The sequence below is a fragment of the Xyrauchen texanus genome, chromosome 37 (genome assembly GCF_025860055.1).
Source record: "Xyrauchen texanus isolate HMW12.3.18 chromosome 37, RBS_HiC_50CHRs, whole genome shotgun sequence".
Classification (NCBI taxonomy): Eukaryota; Metazoa; Chordata; class Actinopteri; order Cypriniformes; family Catostomidae; genus Xyrauchen; species Xyrauchen texanus.
Window position 1 is genome coordinate 13923264 of NC_068312.1, and position 16731 is coordinate 13939994.

The 16731-nt window shown below is 36.5% G+C and overlaps 1 protein-coding gene across 1 annotated transcript in view; it reads right to left on the minus strand.

The window, feature by feature from the left end:
• Positions 1–16731, minus strand: part of LOC127630986 (transmembrane protein 132C-like) — a 345492-nt gene that overhangs the window by 82967 nt on the left and 245794 nt on the right. The window contains exon 4 of the mRNA XM_052108916.1: positions 14576–14762. Within this exon, the coding sequence (XP_051964876.1) occupies positions 14576–14762 (187 nt within the window). The remainder of the gene's footprint in view (positions 1–14575; positions 14763–16731) is intronic.

Genomic DNA, 16731 nt, shown 5'->3' on the forward strand with positions numbered 1-16731 from the left:
AAATCAATAGAACATTGATTAGAATCAACATTAACATTTTAAATTAACAATCATCAAAGATAACTATCAATTATCAAAATCAATAGACTATTAATAAGGATTAATATTGCTGGGGCACCACCCTTGAATCAGGGACTAATAACCAGACAGCATAGCAGTCAAAATATAGTATTGTTCTCTTAGGAAAGTTGACATCTGGAGAACATTGACATTCAGAAGGAAAACAATAAAGTGCTTAACAGCTGTGTACCTTAATATGCGCTGTTACCTACGAGATGGCACATATGAACTCTGTGGCTGCTCCAATTAACTACCACGCTCTATCATGCTAATTCAAAGAGAGTGCAAGTAATAGAGAGAGGAGAGAGAGAAAGAGCGAGAGAGAGAGAGAGAGAGAGAGAGAGAGAGAGAGAGAGAGAGAGATTAGCCACTGGGGATTCATATTTCAGAGCTGTCATTGTGGAGAGAATGTGTGTTACAGCATGCTAAGAAATGTGATATGATACACTCACATAGTCCAAATTAAAGCCTACTTGAAGATGAGAGAAGAGAAGAGAAGAGAAGAGAAGAGAAGAGAATCAGGGACTAATAACCAGACAGCATAGCAGTCACAATATAGTATTGTTCTCTTAGGAAAGTTGACATCTGGAGAACATCGACATTCAGAAGGAAAACAATAAAGTCTTGAATCCAAAATCAAAAGTAACAGTCAGTATCTGGTTTGCCAGTTCTTGCTGTGAGATGTTACCCCACTATTCCACCAAGGCACTTCAAGTTCCCAGAAAATTCTGGTGGGAATGACCCTAGCCCTCACCCACCGATCCAACAGGTTCCAGACATGCTCAATGGGATTGAGATCTGGGCTCTTCGCTGGCTATGGCAAAACACTGACATTAATGTCTTGCAGGAAATCATGCACAGAAAACTTTGATAATTATGTGTTATACTCTTTTGTATTTTTTTCCTTTTTTGCCTAAAGGACGATGTTTTGCTTATCAAACTGATACCATTGTGGATTATACTTTTCCTGTTTTCGTTTCCTCCATCTGCTTGGACTATATCTGCTAAAAGGATTTCTGTTACTTTGTTTGAAGTAGGCACTACTTCACACTGGCACACTGGTAGAGTGTCTGTTGTTCATGCTTTAAACAACCAGACCACATTTTTCATTATTTCCATGGAACATCCATTGCAGAATAAGCATGTGTACATTCCGTACTATACAATATACTCTAAAAAAGTTATAAACAAAAGTCTTTAATTGAAGATGCAAAATTCTCTATTGAACTGTAACAGCCAAAATGTACATTAAGCACTTCAGATTTAACAAAGCCATTCTGAAGACCCAACATTTTAAACCCAAACCTTTTATGTAGTTTGTAAAACCAAACTTCATTAGTTCAATGTATATAATGTACGCGCAGCGTAGTTGTAGCGGGAAGACTAGTAGCTGTACATCATCGCACCATTAGCTGGGTAATTCCTAGCCAATCACATGTAAGCCATTGCTTTATAAGTCTGCTCACAATCTATCACATTGCTGTTTCAGTGTGCTAACGTGGCAACCTCCACCACCCCACCACCACCAGTTGAGTACTGTCCTGCATGGGGTAGGCTCCTCACCGCTGCCTCCTATCTCCGTCAGGATATGACAGGATATGACAGTTCCGAGTACTACAACTTCGGACCGCCAGACGGGGCTTATGCCAAAGAGAGACATTACTTTTCTGTTTTATATTCATCAAATAAATGTCATCTTCAATTTCACTCAAGTCTGCGAGTCTTCCTGATAGAAGTTGCAAACAAAGTATGTCACCGTTTTTCTGTGATGGTTCTCAGTCTTCCCATTCTACAATTAGTGACTGTTAGAAGAGTGTTTTTGTTTATGCAGTAAGCTGGAAACACATTATCTTTACTGGTTATTAATGTGCAGATGCCAGTACTGATATTTAGCCAAGAGCAAAAAGATTTTCTCAAGAGCAGACCATCAAATCAACGGCAAGAACTAACTGATCTGTGACAGGCCATTTAAACATACTGCTAAAAATAGAGAGAGTGGTTAACAGCCTTTTGTTGCTGAAATACTAGTGTGATGGTGTATGTATTCAGTAGCTCAACCGATCATTGTCATGCCCTCGTCAGTCTGCTCCCTCAATTACATCTCACTCTCCTGAATGCTAATTGCACACATCTGATCTCCATCAAACTATAATCTAGAACACTATAAAGTCTCATCACAATTTCTCACTCTTTGTTTAGTCTCGTTTGGATTTCATCTAATGTTCTCAGCTCTTCCTTGAGTATTCTTCTCATGAGTAGATGATTAGTTGGATGTCTCATAATTCTGTTGCTCTGAGTTAACTTGTATTTTTCCATGTTTGCTTTGTACCACCATTGAGTTATTCAGTAAACTGTGTCTGGGTTCAATCCATTGTCTCGGCTTCATAACAATCATAAGTATATCACTAGTAAGCCTTACCACCACCAGATGCCTGAATGTTATTTGTGGGCTACACTACAAGCAATAACTTTTGAATATCAGATAACAAATTAGATATATTGTGCTGTAAAAAGACGTTGTTCTGTTTTGGAGAAATATGTTTCTTGCTGTAAAAAATTTGGTCTGCAGGGGTAAAGCATTTGAATATAAATTGTAGCAGGGCATAATATATCTTCTCATGAACAAAATGAATATCAAAGCATGAATCGAACTCACTCAGAATCACAAATTTCTGACAGTTTTCCATAATAGTTTTTGTCATAATATATACTTGTATACCTGTATGCAGGCAGAAACAAATCATATAGAACTGTGAAATCAATTGTAGCATTAACTTCCTGTCTTGCCGACACTCAACTACAATAACTCACAAGAAACAGATCATGTGTGTTTCGGCTGTCTTAACTCTTATAACATTTACAATACAAGTGAATGGTGGCCAGAAATGTTTATCTTCAATGACCACATAAAGGCAGAATAAAGTAATCCATAAAACTCCAGTAGGTAATATCCATATAGCGTTATGCTCTCCATATAATCTGAAGTTTTATGAAATGTGTTGGTGAGAAACAGATACATTTTTTAAGTTCTTTTTTTCTTTTAATATCTACCATTGACATTGACTACCATACATAAAAAAATATTAAAAAATATTTATGGTTAAATATTGATCTGTTTCTCAACCACACCTATCATAATGCTCCTGAAGACATGGATTTAACCACTGGAGTGGTGACTACTATGCTGACTTGCTTGATTTTTGGAAATTCTAATTTCTTGCCACCATTCACTTGCATATTATGGACCCACAGAGCTGAAATGTTCTTCAAAAAATATTCATTTTTGTTCTGCAGAAGAAGAAAGTCAAACCTATCTGGGATAGCATGAGGTTGAGAAAATGATGAGAGGATATTCATTTTTAGGTGAACCATCACTTTAATTGCATAAAGTAAAATATTTCTCTTTGTTGAGTCGCTAGACATGTCTTCAGTACATTGCATCGCCAGCAGTCACTGTCGCTCATGTTGCAGAAATCATCAACTTCACTTAAAGATGAATGATTTCTGGCCACTTTGTCACTGCAAGTCATTGAAAAGGTTAGATTACACTATTCGTCTTTAAAATCAATTTAAGCACAAATTTCAGTAGGCCCAAGTCAGAGTTGACAAATTACACAGAAAATTACAAAGTATATGATGGGTATCAAAACTTTTTTACCCTCAGACTATAATTCCATATAGTCGGAGGATATAAAACAATTTTATATTTTTTTATCCAACTATCCATGACTACAGAGGAAATCTGGTAGTGCTTGATAGTCCACAACTGAAATCTTAAGTCATACAGTGAGCATGCAGGACTGAAAAGGTCAATAAATGGAGGAGATGAACAAGCGTTGCGGTGTCTAGAGGCCAAACTGGCTGCATCTTCCCACCCAAGAACACACCCAATTGCGCTTTGTCCACTTTCGCGACTCTGAACACAGCAACATCAACAGCATCAGTTCCTGTATCCATGTTTCCTGTATCCTGTATCCAGAAAACACAGTTTCACAATGAATAAGACACCCTATGCCATTGGGCGCCATACATTATGACACAGCTAACTAGTAATACCAATTTACATTTTAAAAACACGTCCACACATGAAAGCCAGAACTTGAAATGACACTTAATGCTCAAACAATGAATTGTTCATATGAATTATAACAAGGAGGTCAATAATACCTGGAAAAATCTAATAATATTTGCAAATTAAATGTTGCTTGCAATAAATGTCGTTTCATCAGGGTACACGTTTATGCTGCGTTCTATTCAAGTTGGATTTGGGATATTCCTACTTGATATCTCCGACCATAAATTGCATTCCATTCCATGATATTCGGAAGATGACGTTTAAGGAAACAAAACTGCAATGCTCCCGTTAGCTTAGCAGGGGTTTGACTCTTATTAGAGATGTCTCCTAGCAACCCAACTGATAAACAATGCTGCCGCACTAGCATGTGTGCTTCAGGTGTTCGATTATCAAAAGAGATTATAATGTTTAATAAACCTGTTTCTGCAGGCATTTGTTAAACAAGTTTTAAAATCACATAATGTGGAAACAAACTCATTTATCGATATTACTTAATAAAGTGAATGTTTATCACTTACTTTGTATATCTCCCTGAGTGTCCACATGTTTGTGTGACATCTCAGCAAAATCGATTTCTGCACAAGCCTACAAGTTGGAAATCTGACTTCAAGATGCATTGCATTGCACTTTTTCTAGTAGGAAGTTGTAAAATCCGACTTTCCGAGTTGAATGGAACGCAGCATTACTTTTCAAAACTTGATCCGACACTGAATGCTCCAGCAGCCCAATTTACACTTAGAAAACTCCTGATGTTGCTGTAACAATGCAAAAAGCACTTACCAACTTGCTTGAAGTGAAAATCAAGAAAGGATAAAACCTCCTTTCCTGTGTAATAAATTAAGCAAACACATGGTCATGCAGAACATCTCGTGTTTTTACATCCATAAGGATCTCTTTCTCACCAGCAATACCAGCAGTGATGACAGCCACTCGTCAGGCAGCTTGATTTTACTAAAGATCACACCTACCAAGCACAAATAAATCAATCTGATTGGCTGATGAATCTGACAATCTGATTTTAGCTGCTCATTCATTTGCACTGTTGAGGGATTCTGTAGAAATTCTGAAGGCCTGACAGAGTGGAGCTCAAACTCACGTGCTGCTTCGGGCATGTGATTTGTGAAACATTTGTCATGCTTCACTTGTAAGCATCAAGGAATAAATTCTGACTGGATAAACTTAAAATTTTTCTCTATTTGTTTGTAGATTAATTAAGAGTGGAAAGCTATTATAAATGCATAGGCAAAAATGTGATTGAGAATAAAAGGATGAAAATATTTATTTATTTGGCATGTTAAGCCAGCAGAAGGCTTTGCTACTGTAAGGCGTCTCCTAAAACGGGAGGATGTGTGTTTCCACGTGAGTTTGTGATCAAGACTAATTGACTTGAAAGTCGGATAGTGTGTGATCCCCAGTCATTTGGTGTGTGATGGTCAGTTTTTGTCTGTAGCAATTTGCAAAGTTTTGAAGTGTGATATGACTGGTATTTTAAAATCTGTTCAGATTTTAGAAGTTGTGTAGTATAATCCAGTGTTAACTTGCAGTCAGTGTGAACAGGGCTGTGAGTGCTTTGGATAATAGCATCTACCAAATGTGTAATCATTAGAATATTAGATGTGTGTATGATTCGAAAGACAGATCTTTTATAATAAATGTTGTGTTTCGTCATTAATCAAGTGTGTATGTGATATGTATATGATTATTTAACTATACTGTGGGGACAAATTTGTCAACCTTTTTCCTTGGAATGTCCTCATATGTACATGAAATATTAAATAATGTGTTTTTTTTAATAGGTTAGAGTTTGTGTTAAGGTTAGTCTAAAGTAAATATAATTATATTTATATAAAAACAATAGAAGTCTGAGGTATGTCTCCATTTATATAGCATATGTGCATTTTTCTGATAAAAGAAATGGCCCAAATCTTGTCCTCTACCAATGTCTTTATCTGAACTGTTGGTAATGATGAAGGTACTGAACTGTACTGAAATCACTGTGTGTGTGTGTGTGTGTGTGTATGTGTGTGCGAGTCAGCTCAGAGTGCAGCCTCATGCTGTGCTGACAAATCTGATCTGCCTCAATTATCAACCGGCAGATCTATCTTCACATGACCCACATAACACATCATTTATCACACACATACGGAAAGAAACGGGAAGGTGGACGGAAGAAACACATTTTTAGGAGAATTGTCTTTTATCTTCTCCCTCCTTCACTCCTGCTTTCTCTCTTTTTCTCTTTCATTCCGCATTCCTTTCCTCTCCTCTGAGTCATTTCTGCTATGCAGTATTGAAATAGATGACAAATTTGGTCTCTGTCAAGCAGCCAGTGTGCACCTGAGAGAGCCTTCCACCATTCTCAAAGTATGTTTTTCAAAGTGAAATATTCTCTCATAAAACTTTGGCTCTCTACATCTGTCCCTTGATTCTCCCTCTTTCTCTCTGTCACTCTCTCTCTTTCCCAGAGGTCTGTTACAGACAGTTGAGCTACTGAGCTTTAGAGAAGCTATTAAATGTCCTTTTGTTCAAATTGATTAACAGCAAGGACATCATTAATTGAAAAATATGCACCAAATTATGGAAAGAGAGAAAGAGAAAGAAATAAAGGTAGAGAAGACAGATACAGCCAAGAAAGCTAATAATCCATAAATATGGACGACGGCACCAAAGCCCTGCATCATTTCTGATCATTTATGTTATAAATCCACAACCTGTGCAAAGGTCACACATAGATTACTCTGTTTAAAAGGATTATTTCCACCCCTCAAAACCCTATTAGCTCCATATCACAGCTCAAAGACAATGTGGCCTGTTAGTCTAATTAAAACGAATTACTGATGAAAGTGTGCTGTATGGTAAAGCTCAGGCGACACACTTGTGTCAACAGCTATCTCTCTCTTGCTCTGTTTCTCAGTGGAGGCCATCTGTTGGAGGTGATTAATAGAGATTAGAATGACCCTTGATGTGGGACTTACTAAGACCATGGCGGTATTGCACTGCCTGGCTGCCTAGTCTCTTCACGCTTCGCTTAATTTATGTCATTGGTCTCCAAAGTGCTGGTCTTACAGGAGGCACGTCTGAGTAAAGGTCGGAAGCAGTACATGCCTCACATCCAACATCCATACATTTAACCTCTTTCTGGCTCAGGAGGAAAGTCACATTCTATCCTATGAGATAATCTGCATTTTAACTGGGGTGAGTCTCTCAGTACAATGGGTTTCAATTCCATTTTCACCTCTATCGTTTTTGCCTGGAGCTGTTATAAGTGAATTCGCTTTTAGGTGCCAAGTTCTTTGGATGAGAATCCAGGACTTGTATCATTAAATAATTTAAATTAAGTGAAGAACATGTTTATTCAAATTGGAAAATCCAAAAGAACTAGTCCCTAACCCCACATCTACCCCCATCCCTGATCCTAACCATTAGGTAATACTAAAATCAGAAAGAAATAGGACGTTGTTGAAGACCCAAACACAGCCCTAAGACAAACCTTAAAATCTGAAAGGTTGACAGGAATGCTGTTCCAAGACCAACAAGGATGTTGATCTAGGAACACATCCTATTTGGCATAATCACGCTTCACTTCTATCATGGGACCACCCTGAATCTGGAGCCCAAACAAAACCCCTTCCTCAGTAGACTCATCTGAATTTGGAGGCCTGTCTTATGAATTGCTTTGATATACCTCCAATTTGGGATCTGTAGAGCTTCCCAGCTGAACCAGAGCATTAATACGATGAATTTGATATACCAGAAAAGGCAGTAATTGACTCGGCGAAGTGAGTTTTCTGTTAAAGTCATTACAATGGAGATCATGGGTGAAATTAAGCAACACACTTTACAAGTGCATGTTTGTGAGAGTCCATCTGAAGACCAATCTGATTGGTTAGCAGGATGGTTTGAACCCTGGGGTGTGCTCTTTCTATATAACCACATGATTTGACCATTTCCAGTAAAGGTAATTCCAAAAGAGAGCCAGTTTTGCAGTGTGAATGCATACATTTCCAACTTACAATACGTTATGTTCACCGATATCAGAGACCACACATTCACTAGTAATTATGTACAAGTGTTTATTTTAGCTGGATTCACAACAGGTGTGTATGCATATAATTTATTTTATACATTCATCCTAAAGATTATGAATCCAGCTTATTTGAAATGAGGTAATGCGCACCATTTTGTGTTACGCTGTACCAGTTAATGTCTTATTCAAAATGTTATTCCAAATTTAAAAGGTAAGTTGAACTGATAAATCATTATTTGTCTAAACACTGTATGTCTGCACACTGATTTTATGCAAAAATTTGTGTTTACACATGGCTACTGTATGAGGCCACTGTCTTCTCTATGAAAAACTGTAAAATCAGTAAATAAGAAAACTCTGTTGCATGTGACTGTCATGTACTGTAACTGCATGCAGCTGCTTAATTTTTGCCATATCACTGAAGGCATGAAAAAAAGTTAAAGAGAATCTCGAAGAGAACTGGTGGAGATTGACAAGGATGGTAATTTGTGTTACAAACAAACTGACACCAAGCTTGCTATTTATAGCAACAATAATGGACTTGTCACTGATGACTTCTTTGTGTGGGCTTTCAAAACTTTTTCAAATGCAGACCAAGGCTCTAAGGCAAGAAACCCCATTTTTGTAATTCCACAAGCCTAGATAAATAACCACTAAGCCACATCACCCTGGAGGTAAGGTCTAAGTCAGTGCTCGGCCCCTTAAACTTCTTGATATATTCAGCCTTACTTGGCCCAATTATATAAGCACACATCTTCTCCAACATTTTCTTAGCAGACGATATGCAGCTCTACTGTACCTGTCATTCTACCCTGGAACTAGACAACTCCATGATGTCTGAACAAATATTTCTACCTGCCTGTTTGACAGAACACCACCTCCAGCTTTGTGTATACAGAACTTTGTGTATACAGAACTCCTTGTCATCCTAGCCAGAATGTTAACTGACCACAAAATCTGTAGGCCAGCGAGGTCAGGAACCTGGTGTTGGTGTAAAGTTTGTGTCTGGTCTTCAACCAACCAAAAAATGGCAATTTTACACCCTTCATGATCTCTCTCCACTGATTTCATGTGATTGCCTTCATCAAACTCAGGATTCTAGCGCTTGTGTCCGTCCGATTTCAAAGAGTACTTTGCTCATTCTTTTATAATTTTTATGCACACAGTTTTCTGCCCATATTAATCAAGAGACTGTTGAATATTTATACATTTAACTCACAATACACATATCAATTATTTAATTTATGGTCAGTGGACACATGCTATCATTGTTAACAGTGAAGTACTCTTAAACTATTGTCATATACTGTATTGTTGTGTGAAAAAGATCAAATAGTTTGAATGTTGGATGAAGAAATATTTGTGGATATTGCTACCTTTTTCTGTATTATTAAGTATTTATTCCTAGTTTTGTGTTCAGGTGTGAAGTATTGGGCATTGTCTGAGTATGGATGCAGCTGTCTCACTTAAATTGCCGATTCAAGAGGTGAACAGCAATCGAACAGCATTTTTCAAAGGATTGAAAACAAGAGAAATGACGTGGAGTGGAGTTTAATTAGATGTTTGCCTGGAAGGCAGAGGTATTGGTTGGAGTACAGCTAAAACACCTTTTGACACAAAGGATAAAGAGTGTTCTGTATTTGAAAGTGTGGATATATGCAATATAGGCTATATAGCGGCCTCAAAAATATTTGGACACATAAAGGAATAGTTTATCCAAAAATGAAAATTCTCTCATAATTTACTCACCCTCATGCCATTCCAGATATGGATGAATTTCTTTTATCTGCTGAACTCAGATGAAGATTTTTAAAAGAATTTCTCAGCTCTTTTAGTCCATACAATACAACTGAATTGGTGCCAACATTATGAAGCTCCAAAAATCACATAAGTCAGCATAATGACATGCTGATTCTGATTCTGATAAAAGTAATCCATAGTTAAATCGGTGTCTTCAAAAGCGATATGACAGGTGTGGGTGAGAAAAAGATCAATATTTAAGTCAATCTCCCCGCTCAGTCAATCTCCACTTTAACTTAACTTTCACATTCTTCTTCTTGTGTTTTTGGTGATTCACATTCTTCATGCACATCGCCCCAAAAAAGGACATAAAATGACAAAAATAAGTTTCTCACCCACATGTATAATATCACTTCTGAAGTTATGGATTAAACCACTGGAGTCATATGGATTCCTTTATGTGCTTCTTGGAGTGTCAATTTTTTGGCACCCGATCAATTGCTTTCTATGGACCTACAGAATTGAGATATTCTTCTACAAATCATAATTTGTGTTCTGCAGAAGAAATAAAGTCATCATATCTGGAGTGGCATAAGCATGAGTTAATGATGAGAGAATTTTTCTTTCTGGGTGAACTATCGCTTTAAGCCACACTTCGAAATGCATGAATCTCTTTGTATTATATAACATGTCAAACCAATAACCTCTATTTACAAATGTGGCACAAACAGACATTTTCCAACTAAATGTTTTTCAAAAAGAAGTTTGTTAGGTTGAAATGATAAAATTATAATTATAATGCTGAAAATGAAGACAAAAAGTACCTTGTTGAACATGTCCACAAATATGATGAACTACACCTGAGGTTACAATGCTAGGAAATCTCTGTGAAGGGAACAGACTTCAAAAATCCACTACAAATGACATTGAGACCTGTTTGTTTAAAATAATTGAAAAAATGACTGAGATGTCAGATCAGAGAACAGGTCTAGCATCATCTGTTTGCAGATGCAACTTAGTTTGATATACTGTGTGCATAAACAACCATAAATTAGATTTCGAAATACTTTTTGGTGCCACTCTACATATGAAAAGTTACCATCAGCTCAACTCATGTGATTTAGCTCATGGAAAACCAGCAGACATGGAGAGCAGTTGCCTCTTCAGAATCCAAAAAGAAAAAAAAAGAGAGAGAAATCCTTCTGCCTGGTCATGCATGACTCCCTGTGCTCCTCCACTAGAGACCTCGTCTGGAGCTCAGCGATAGCCAAATCCACTCGCTCTTTCCTAAAGAGTGTGGAACAAGAACCCCGTCCTCGCCAAAACTCTCCCGTTAGACCACAACAACATGCTAGACAATTAGGGAGTGAACCAACAAGCAGCAAATGGCATAGGGAGCATGAGAATCATTATCTACCGGAGCCAAAATCTCTGCCAAATGATTAGTGAGGGGACAGTGAAGTATGACAGCAAGCACTCCAGCATTGAATGCAAGCTGTTGAGGACTTTAAAAGTCTCACAAATGTCCAAGTAAGGTCCCAGATGAGAAGGGGCAGGCAGGTGATAAATTACATCACTGGGTTGTATTTTACATATGCCTCATCAAAACTACAAATATAGTAATGGTGATGCATCATTTGTTGGATTACTTATAAATTCGATATATTTTAGATTTTTGAATTTCTATTGTTTAGATCAACTGTTTTTAGTTTCTGGATCCAAAACTCATAATCTCAAATGCTCAAGGCAGGTTGTCAAAACCTTTTAGTTGTATATCTGCTGTGTTAGCAATGCACATAGCAAAGAAAATGCAATTTACAACATTTTTCTCACAACTTTCATGACACTCTATCTATAAAAGGGGTCAAATATTGAAATTCAATGAGAAGAAGAGGAAGAACAAGATAAAGAAGAGGTGCAATATAATAAGAGGTAGAGTGTGTAAATGAAGAGGAAATAGGAAGAAATGATGAGAAAATGGAAAGGATTTCATATCTCTTTCAGCTGTGAGCATTGAAAGACTTAAGGAAAGACCAAATGGAGATGGGGTAATGATGGTGAGCAGACAAAAAGAAGACAGTAGGGTGGAAGAGTTAAGAAGACACAGAAGAAGCTCAAATGATCTGACAGTCACTCTAATTGATGATGTTATGAATCATGGTCTCTCTGAAGCACAGTAAAAGTTGAACAAATGTGAGCAGATCTACAGAGACTTCAATCTCATCAAAAAGAATAGGGAGAAATGGCATTGGTCAGCATGCCACAATCAATGTCCTCAATAACTGTACCATCTGTGCTAACAGTGCTGTCTTACTTAGGTCTAAACAATATAGCAGTATTTATTTTTTACAGTACAATTCCTCATCCTCTCTCCAGCGGAAAAGCCGTAAAAAAACTTAAACAAACAAACAAAAAATAAATAAAAAGATATTTTGAGAAATTATGCAAAAACACATGGAAAAAAGGTCTTAATTGTGGATTTTTATGACAAATGTGTTATTTCAATAGTAGAGATGTGTGTCTATAGCTGAAAATGTTATGAATTCAATAGATAACACATCTATGGTTTTGATGCAAGTATTTAGTTTTAATAAATGCATTATCAGAAATGAACATTATCAGCATACATTATCAGCATAATGAAGTGCTTCATTATGCTGTAAAATTGAACTGTTCTGCAAAATTAAGTGTCTGTTCCGTCAGCTGTGTGAATCATTTTGAGAGCGTTGCCTATTGTACTGTAAAATCGATCAAGAAAAACTGTAATGTACTAGGATAATTTATTAATGAAAAACTCTTTCAGTGGACTCATCCTCTTAGCAGTCAATAATACACTGCACAAAATACACCGTGTGGTCATAAAAAAACATGTTTTTCCTCTTGCAAGACAAAACAGGTTTAATGTAGTCTGGGTCATTTAATTTTTTTTATTTTATTATATTTTTGTATCTTTTTACTGTTGTCCGCAATTATATATATATATATATATCAAGTGACTTTGATACAAGTGAAGGGGAAAACATATAGTAATTAAATAATTTAATAAACATTAAAATGAATGTAGAAATCCTTGGTTACCTGTAGCTAAAGCAAAGGCAGACTGACAACTGAGCTTGAATCTTTTCTCACATAGTTAGGGCTGAAAGTTATTGTAAATCACAGTTTGAGAATTCAGTAATAAAAACTTAAAACTTCCTTTCTTTGAGGTGACCTTGAACACCTCCTGCAACTAAACTGTGACATTTTCAGTCAGTGCTGAAATAATGTTAAATTATGATTTAAAATAATTTATGTTACATTTTGTGTCAACAATTGTCAATTAAAATGTAAGTAACACTTTTGCTTTACAATATGGTTACTTTTATTATCATGAGTTAACAACATTAGTTAACATGAACTAACAATGAACAATACTTAATACATACACTAATACAATTTTAAGATAAAAAGTATTTGTGAACATTAATTAATGTACTATTAACTCACATTAACTAACAATGAACAATTGTAATTTTATTAATTAACATGAACAAAATGTTTTTGTTTTTTTCCCACAAACTATATATGGCAGAAGTTTGCATACCCCTTCTGTTTTAGGCCTATACGTTTTCACACCCCTTTCAGAACATATAAGAAGACATGAACAAAGATGTCAGCATCAATAAATGTATTTTTTAATTGTTTATTTATGATAACTAATGCATTAACTAATGTTAACGAATGGAACCTTATTGTAAACTGTTACAAAGATGTTTTAGTTATTGGAAGTAATATGCTAAAAGTGTAATAATAAAAAAGATCAACTTCTGTTGCACTTAAATGTGCTATATAAATAAACCTTGACTTAAAAATAGATGTAATTTAACAGGGTCCATGAGAATGACTGCCATCTGAAGATTCTTGTAAATTAATCCTTGTGATAGGGCAGAGGGCGGGGCCGGGTCATGAGTCCGCACACCCGGCCCCTAATCAGGCTAATCAAGCCACAGAGAGAAATAAAGGCAGACTGGAAGCTGCAGTGTGAGAGAGTGTGTGTGAGAGAGAGAGAGAGAGAGAGAGAGAGAGAGTGAGTGAGTGAGAGAGTGAGAGAGAGAGATTTATCCAACACCTTTGTGTGTTTGAGTTTCTGTTTAGTTCTTTATTAAACTATTATTTATATCTTCAAGCCGGTTCTCGCCTCCTCCTTGCCCATCCTAACCCCTTTACAATTCTTAACATCTTTGAATTTACATAATGAGTAACCTGCCTGTCAATTTAAAAGATTATCCAGTATAATTAGCTAGATGTCAAATAAAATTAATAACTTGTCTTAACTTTCTTTGTTATAAAGTGCCAATGATGTTCTTGCTTTGCATGACAGATGACATCACTACATCACTTTTGCTTGGAAAACTTTTGCTTTTGAATATTTTTGAATAAGTGATTAAAATATAGATACCTATTATGCATGCTTATAAAAAATGTAATTCATTGATTGAGAGCTCAACTGTAATTTTAAAACAAGAGATTATGCTCAAATGAAATATGATTTTTAAGTCAGACAGCTGATTTTCTGTTATATGAATGTCCCCTAAAAAAGCATGACTGCCCACTTCTTTTATCTTTCAGTCCTAGTACCCCATGAAGAGTGCTGTAGAGAGACCCTAATAAAAATGATAGACAGTTCTTCTCACCATAGCCAATGGCACAATGCCAACTAGGTCTTTCTGTGCCAGGTGGATGTGTGTCTCAGTTTCTTCAGTGCCAGCCCTGATGCCTGGGTATTCCACTGCCCAGGAAATGGACCTGCTGCCTACTGTACTGCCGATGCCATCCACCTCTAGATCCACCTGAACGACTCTCTGCCAGCCCGGCTCCACACTGAAGAAAGAGAGAAAGAAAGAAATCATTAACAGGTCTAGCACTGAATTATTGAATGGCATATTTCTAGAGTTGGGGTACTCAAGTTCAGACTGAAGTCTGATTCACAAGTCCAATTTTAATGGACTTGGACTTTTTACGGTCTCGGGTACATTTTTACTCGGAATTGACAGGGATACGAGCCTTTGCGACTCATTATAAAAAAAATAATGAAACAGAAATAAATGAACACATCTCTGCCTGCATACGGCTGTACTACCCCCTGATGTCACAGATGTAGCCAGAGTTTGTTTCACTGTGTTGAGCAAACACACACACACACACACACATACGCACATGCAGAGCAGCACTCTCATCAGTCAACCAGTATGCTTGAATGTTACTACGTAGACTACACTATAACGATGATTACTGAGGTGGCCGATCAGCAGAAATGTATCTGGTTAACATGGCAATGATGTCATGCGCTTGGCACACATGTTGTCCTGTCAGTCCAAGCAAATCCCAAAATGAAAATGTTTTTTCAACAACGAGCTGAAAGAAGCTGATCCATTTCTTAGCGCAACACATGAAAATGTAAGCGAGGGGTTTTCTGTCACTGTGAATGTTAATTTTCCACATGAGCACGGAGGTAAATCAGACAATGTCACATTCAGACACTGCACTTTTTACGTAATACAAGCACTTAAATTTTGAGATTTGTAAATAATTGTATTTTTAATTTTAGGATCCAATGCTGTAAATTTTGTGTTAAAATGTATACCTGACATGACAAGTCTATTCATAATAATACATGCATGCAATATGAAACTATATGGATAGAAGAGGCTACGTGGATTTAATACATACATTTTTTGTTTTTCACAAACTATATATGGCAGAAGTTTGCATACTCCTTTTGTTTTAGGCCTATACATTTTCACACCCCTTTCAGAACATATAAGAGATAAAAATTATATATTTTATGTAGTGCTACATTACACAAAATGTACTGTCATATACACAAATCATCCAGTTCAAAAGTTTGTATTAGGTCTACCTTGGTTCCTGTGTTGCCTTCTTGAGCATCAGTGAATGTTTGCACCTTTTGTAATAGTTGTGTATGAGTCCATTGATTGTCAAAAGCAGGATGTACTGTATATCATATAGCCACTGTTGGGAAGAACTAAAATCAGCAGAAGATGCTGGGAAGCCAAATAATGTACAGTAGTTGGGGGGTTTTTCTTAAGAAAATTTGGTCAAAGTAGGGACTCATGAACAATTATTACACAAACAGTCTTTAATCATAGATAACGCAACACACCATATTAAAGGGTTTGCTCTCATATTATAGGGGAGCTCTAAAGCTTGTGTGCAGTCTGCATCATGGACGTGCACATGAGATCAATGTTTGGTCAAGAATTTCACTAAACAATACATCAGATTTTGGTTTGTTGCTCACCAAACCTTATTGTATTCCTTCAGAACAAGACATGAGTCACATTCAATAATTATATTATATTATACTTTTCTGTCCTTTTGAAGCTTGAAGAAGTGTTCACCATAAACTGCCATTGTGTGACATCACTGAGCACAATATTTTTTCACAATTTCTCTCTTTGTGTTAAGAAAAAGAAAGAAAATCATATGGGGTTATAACAACAAATGGGTGATTAAACACTGACTGAATTTTCATTTTTGGGTGAATTAATCCTTTTAGTACCAAGGGAATACAAACTTTTGAACCGGATAATTTTTTTAATTAATTTACTATTTTGTCTTGTGGAGTATATGAGCACATCTGTTGTCAAGTAGCTTCTCCAAGGTAGCACTAAATACTTTTTTATGATCCCTCTTATTTTTTTTAAATGACAACACATGGATGCATCAGGGTTTTAGGTTTTATTCAGTTGTTTAAATCCTCTGACTTGTCTCAGACTCAACTAAATATTTCTAATTCCATGGTGTGAGTTTAGAGAGTGAGTCTGTG